Source organism: Sinocyclocheilus anshuiensis, unplaced genomic scaffold (genome assembly GCF_001515605.1).
Source record: "Sinocyclocheilus anshuiensis isolate Anshui unplaced genomic scaffold, SAMN03320099.WGS_v1.1 scaffold431, whole genome shotgun sequence".
NCBI classification, from domain to species: Eukaryota; Metazoa; Chordata; class Actinopteri; order Cypriniformes; family Cyprinidae; genus Sinocyclocheilus; species Sinocyclocheilus anshuiensis.
Genome location: NW_015551065.1, coordinates 1,068,545 through 1,074,795, shown reverse-complemented (window position 1 = coordinate 1,074,795; position 6,251 = coordinate 1,068,545). Strand labels below are relative to the sequence as shown.

At 37.2% G+C, this 6,251-nt stretch overlaps 1 protein-coding gene across 2 annotated transcripts in view; it reads right to left on the bottom strand.

Moving 5' to 3' along the window:
* Positions 1 to 6,251, bottom strand: part of kif1ca (kinesin family member 1C, a) — a 69,681-nt gene that overhangs the window by 7,493 nt on the left and 55,937 nt on the right. Inside the window, exons 18-23 of one of the 2 annotated variants that reach the window (XM_016451933.1) lie at positions 6,107 to 6,190; positions 5,584 to 5,764; positions 5,207 to 5,279; positions 4,200 to 4,298; positions 1,903 to 2,073; positions 1,260 to 1,634 (exon numbers count right to left, since the gene is read on the bottom strand). In XM_016451933.1, the coding sequence (XP_016307419.1) occupies positions 1,260 to 1,634; positions 1,903 to 2,073; positions 4,200 to 4,298; positions 5,207 to 5,279; positions 5,584 to 5,764; positions 6,107 to 6,190 (983 nt within the window). The remainder of the gene's footprint in view (positions 1 to 1,259; positions 1,635 to 1,902; positions 2,074 to 4,199; positions 4,299 to 5,206; positions 5,280 to 5,583; positions 5,765 to 6,106; positions 6,191 to 6,251) is intronic. The other variant, XM_016451934.1, reaches the window with a different exon arrangement.

The window sequence follows — 6,251 nt, the reverse complement described above, 5'->3', positions numbered from 1 at the left end:
AAGGTTGTGGGTTCGATTCCCAGGGAACACACATACTGGTAAAAAATGTATAGCCTGAATGCACTGTAAGTCGCTTTGGATAAAAGCGTCTGCTAAATGCATAAATTAAATTAAATTAAATTAAATTAATAACCCTGCTTACTACATGGTTAAGGGTTAGTTGCTTGTCATTATGCATAATTTACTGTTATTACTATATTAAGTACACATAACAAGTAACTACCTCAAAATAAAGTGTTAACAGTATTTTTACTTTGTTACTGTACTTCATTTTCAGGTACATGTACCAGAGTACAAGAGTATTGGTAACCTTTTACTTTACTACATTCCAAAGCATAAAATCTTACTTTTTACTCCATTATGTTTCATAAAAACATATTGTTTCTCATTATTTCAAAATGCTCTGAGAACATGTAATGTTTGTAAAAGAGAGTGATTCAGTCACCAATCATCTTTTTCGATGGAACGGTTGAATCAGTTCACAAATCAAACAAAATCAGTTTGGCAAATTCAAACAAAAAGCCAACTCGCTGATTCAGTGATACAGTCAGAGTGAGTCTCCAATTAACTTAATTAGTCATATCTGAGACCAAATGAGCCAAGGACAACGCGAAGTATGATCTCCAGAGCCTGAGTGTGTGGAGAATTTGAAGTTAAGTCAACGCTAAAGTAATGTTAAATTTTAATATAGTTTATTGTAAGGACAACCATATTGAGGTCATACAAGCGGTTTGTGAACTAAATCTGATGTGTAAGTCATAATGTCAGACTGAGATCTAACTTTAATCCTCTCTACTTATATTTGTGACATTCATGTTTAATCGTATAGACTACATCTTTTTGAAATAATTCTTGAGTTTTGAAAACAGTGTCACAAGCATGATCGAAGGGACCATGATCATTTCCCATGCAAAGATGCCAGGCCATCATAATAGTGAGTGTATACACTAAAATCCTAAAGGTAAATGCACCTAAAATGGAGTTTCAATCAGAAGGTGGAAAACGGTCATGTATTATTAAATTTATACGGTTTCTTAAACAAAAAACCTTTACAGCTTTATCTTAAATGAACCTCAATTAACTGAATAATTAAAATAAATAATTGTAATAAAACAAATACTTGGAATATTACATTTGAAAAAATAAACTTGCAAAATAAACATTTATATTTTAGAAACTTGCAACATGCATCAAACTGCTAGTAAATGGACTGGGGTGAAGTGTGTATTTGTGGCGGTTTCTAGATATACGAGTGATACCTGAACTTCGACTGGGAATATCTTCTCCATCTTCACCATGCGATCCCTTAGTGATCGGATCTCCTCATCCTTCATATTATTCTGCAACTTGACTTCCTGCAGTATATCAGTCAGCTTGTCAATATGAGCTTTGAGCTCTCCCATATCTGTCTTTCCTCCCTCATTCCCTCCTCCTCCAGCTGCTGTTGTTCTTTCCTCCCTGTCTCCCTCCTCTTCTCCGATGCCCACAGTCTCACATACGTCCTTCGCTACACTTTTCCAGCTTTCTCTCTCCTGAGGGTCTTTTTGGCCATATGTGCGACAAAGCTCCTTCATCCTGACAATAGCCAAGGCCTCAATCTCTTGCCGCGTGTGTCTAAAGTCTCCAAGCGCCACCTTAAGAGGAGAAATATATAAAGATATACTCCTGTTAATGTAAAATACTGCTCATACAAGCCAGACATTAATATATTGCATGATCGGTGACTAGCCAATCAAACTGGTGTTTGCCATTTTGAGAAATCTTTTGCCGTTTTTGTGTATAAAATGCATTAGCCAGACAGTGGGCGGCTCTTTTGAGGCTAAATCTACTCTGACATGAATTAAATCAGTGCCTGTATTTCGCATTTTAGCTTTAAAGTTACTCTTGAACACAATGAGGCACCTCATAGCAGATCTCTTTAACAGCCTGTGTGCGAAGCTCTTCCAAGCTGAGTCTGTGTTTGGACTCCTGGGTGGCAGGTATGCGGCGGCGCTGGGGGATCTGATAAACACGCAGCGGCTCCCTTCTCTTCCCACTACTGGGCAAACCACACTTTTTCACGATAGACTGCATCTGCAAACAATCAGCAAGAACAGAAGAGTTACTTCTTGTCAGAAATTAACAGCTCAGAAACAGCTACATGAAGTGAAAAAGAGCGGAACAGAATGCAGGCGTCTAAAGATTACTCTTTAAAATCAATTTTAAGACTGCATCTCAAAAACGTAATACTCAAGGAGTAAGATTATATTATTATTATCTTTTAAAATTACAGCGAGATGCAATGAAACCAAAGACATCAATCTAGAGTGCATGTCTACTAGTGGTCGACCGATATATTGCCAAGGCTGATATACTGGCCAATATTTGGCATTTTGTATTTATCGCCATTGGCCAGCATTTTTTTCTGTTTGGCCAATATGTCGGAAGCTGGACTTTTTTTTTTTTTGACAGCACTGAAAAACTCTGTGCCTGAGTACTAGGGGTTGAACGACTTCTGATTTTTTGAAGTCGACTTTTATGTGATGCGAGACGAAGTCAACTAGTCGCTGATGACGTCATTAATGAACAAATAAGTCTGGGGCTGTGACAAACACCTTGTGCACAGCTATGGCATATGACACAGCGCTGCCCACATGGCTGTTGCTCCTATAACAGCTTTCGTTATTAAGTCGTTATATTTCTCACAGATTTCTCACAGATTTCTGCTCGTTCTAAATCAGATACAGATAAAGTAGCACAGTAAAGAGTACATTAATATGAATGCATTAGTGAGAGAGCGATTGCGTGTGTAAATTAATTCTACCTGGCAGCGTCTCTCTACTAGTAGTGAAGCTGTTTAATTTAGTTATTAAGAAATATATGCTTGAACTTTTCAGTTTCTAAGCTCTTTTATTGAGAAATCACAGAACAGTGTTGACAATACATTTCCGCGCTGAATGACTCTGTGCGTGTGATGTACGCGCTACTGTCTGTAGCCTATGTGTGTGCGTTACAGTGCAGCAGCGCATTAGATTAGAACGGCAATTAACTGACCTATGCAATAAGCTGTTTAAAACGTGCATTCTCCCGTTCAATTTCGAGCATCCAGTAATATAATCACACATGTCTTGTGGAGCGCTTTCAGAGTATGCATTTATTTGTCATTTTAACTGTTTGGAAACAGAGCGTAAATGTGGAAGTCCTTCAAAGATTTCTTATCCTGTTGCGCCCTCTATAGGACCAGCTACTAGTCGACGTCAAGCTTGAAGTCGACTAGTCGATTAGTCGGTGCAACCCCTACTGAGTACACAGAGCTCCTGTTCTTAGTCTTTATTATATTACTGTCTTTGTTTAATAGTTCCGACTAATAAATTATTACACAAAACTTGTAAACAAAGTTATTAAAGGGTACACAAAAAAGTATTATAGCATTTTCTTGTCAGTTATTAGTAACAGAAAGGCAAACACAAGAATACTTTCTCATCTACTGGTAGCATTCAGTAAATATGCGTTTCATTTAAACAAGTCTTTGTATATCTAATAACAGTTTAATTTCAATAAGCTTGCAAACATTGTTGAATTCAGCTCCGATATCTTCTGAAGTGCATAAAAACAACTGAACTCAGTCTGGGTAAATTGAATGTAAACTAACAGGAGCGTTGTCTAGAGTCGCTAGACACGCACAAGCCACAAACGTAAAATTCTTGATTTCAAACTGGGCTGCTATGTCGTAAATTTCATATTAATGTCATATTCACTGTGTGCTGTATGTAAAATTAGAGCTGCCTTGTCTTTATTTATTTATTTTTTTTAATTTGTAAAAAAAAATACTATAATGGAATTAAAGAATCAATAAGTTGCCATCTAAATCTCTATTTTGCAGATTTTTTTTTTTTTTTTAATCAAGTTCAAATTATTTTTTCATATTTACACATTTTCAAATTATATAATTTAGTAAATATTATGTAAAATAAATTCAATTTCAGCAACTATTAAGCATGTTTTGACTATCTTTAAATTGAATAGTGTGATATCTATATATTGGCTTTATGTCGAGCAAAAAAAAAACAAAACCCACTAATATCTACCTTGGGCTAAAAGTGCTGACACATTAGCAAAACTTTAGGAAAAAAAAAACAACAACACATAAATAAGTGTGAGTCAAAGGAGTTCAGTATCAATCTATTGGTGTTGCAGTGATGTATGTGTGTGTGACTGACCTTGTTGGCTGGCAATTTCTCTCTGAGAGAAGAGATGAGTCTCCAGCTCTCCTCACAGGACCGTTTATCTGAGTCATCACCGCTGTCTGAGTCTGCATACTACACATAGAGAGACAGAAAGACACATTAGCTTGGTTCTAAAGCCTAGTGAGCTGCCTTTGCTGTAGCTTCTATGGCAACAACGTCCTAACTATCATGGGAGCTCTAAACGCACTGATTTGGAGCACTCTACTGTACATAGGCAGCAATCTGCAAACCACATAACAAATACTCCTAACACAAAGCACACGGGAGACTCAACTCACAATAGAGTTTGATGTTAGCATGATGCCAAGCTATGTCCTGGAACTGAAGTATTTTGCAGTATTACGAAATGTTTACATTAAAACAAAGAAAATGTATAATGTACAATGTTGTACAAACAATTCTAAACCATTTTATCTACAAAACTAATTAAACAAGCAAGTTTTTGACACTAAGAATGTGAACTACATTTCACAAACCATCAGATTTCCTTTGCCTCAGGGATTCCATACTTTCTGACTAATTAATTTACATGACTTTTCCAGTCATTCATGTTTTCTGCAGGAGAATTTGTATGTCAGGCACCAAACCTTGGAATTAGGAGATTTAAACAATTATACTTATGGATAAACAGCCTAAGTTTGGAATAAGGCTCAATGTAGTATTCATTTCAATGACCGTAAGGACCCTGTTTCTTTCACTAAATTATATATAATACTGTCATAAATGCTCATAACCTTATTGAAAAAAAAAATACATAAAAAATATTTGGCTTTTGTTTTCTAAAATCTGCATTACAAAACAGAGCATAGACAAGGTTATGACAACATGCGCAGTAACAGTGTTCTGTATTTGCTTGGCAAGAGTAATTAGTTTAATTAAAAATTAGATGGAATTGTTTTGGAATCAAATTGTGACTTCCTGAATTGGACAAAAGTGTGAGGAGCCTTACTGTTTTTTTTTTAAACAGTGTCTTTTCTTACCAGTCTCTGCTGTTCCAGTATCTGGTCGGCCTCCTCCTTCTCTTTGCGGTACTGACTCTCCAGATCCTGCAGTCTAAGAGAGAAGGTTTAAAAAGAAAGAAAACATTAGCAAGGCGAAGCCTGCTGGAGATAAAAATGGTTTCTTGCTGATCCAAGCATATCTGGAAGGTTGATCAGATGGACTACCAGCTGGTTTTGCTGAGGCTGACCTGTAGACTATAATGGGCAATCTGGTCATGGCTGGTAGATCACCAGCAACCTCATGCCAAAAACCAGCATTTCAGTATTCATTTCAGATATATTTTTACATTTTTCAAGGTTCAGATCTGAGCACAGACCCATATACAGAGGAAGATTCATTTAAAATGGGTTTTCACCTCTTCTCCATCTCCTGCTTTATGTCAATGCCTTGTTTCTCCAGCAGTTCTTTCTGTGCGTAGCTCCAGTCCACCGGCTCCCCCTGCTGCTCCTGTGTGGCACTGCGCTCTCTCTCTAAGCGGGCCTGCTCAGGGTGGTTAAACCTGAACACATGGTTCTTCCCCATCACTATACGGTTACCTACACAATCACAGGACAAAGGAGAATCAAAGTGTTTACAGGAACTAGTATGTTTGAAGATAAGACAATAAGGATATGTTCAGAATGACATGCTACCAAGACTACTATTTCTGCAGCACACAGAAATTAGAACATTTTCTGTGTAGAATAGAAAGAAATATAATCTCCAGATGATTTTCAAATAAATGCATTTGAAATGTTCACTTTTGCATTTTAAGTCTTGTATAACAGCATTTATTCAAAATAAGACTAGGCAGTGTGTACTGCAGTAAACAATACACTAGTTTTCCCATTCTGAACCACGGAAATAAAAACACATAAAACTGAACTGAAAAAAGTCACCTTGTTTTAGCACAACACCATCAGTGATTCGTTTTCCATTGACGTACGTTTCTGCTCCAACTAATGGCTCCAAAGTCACCACCACTGCGCGCACACACGCACGCACGCACGCACGCACGCACGCACGCACACACGCACACACGCA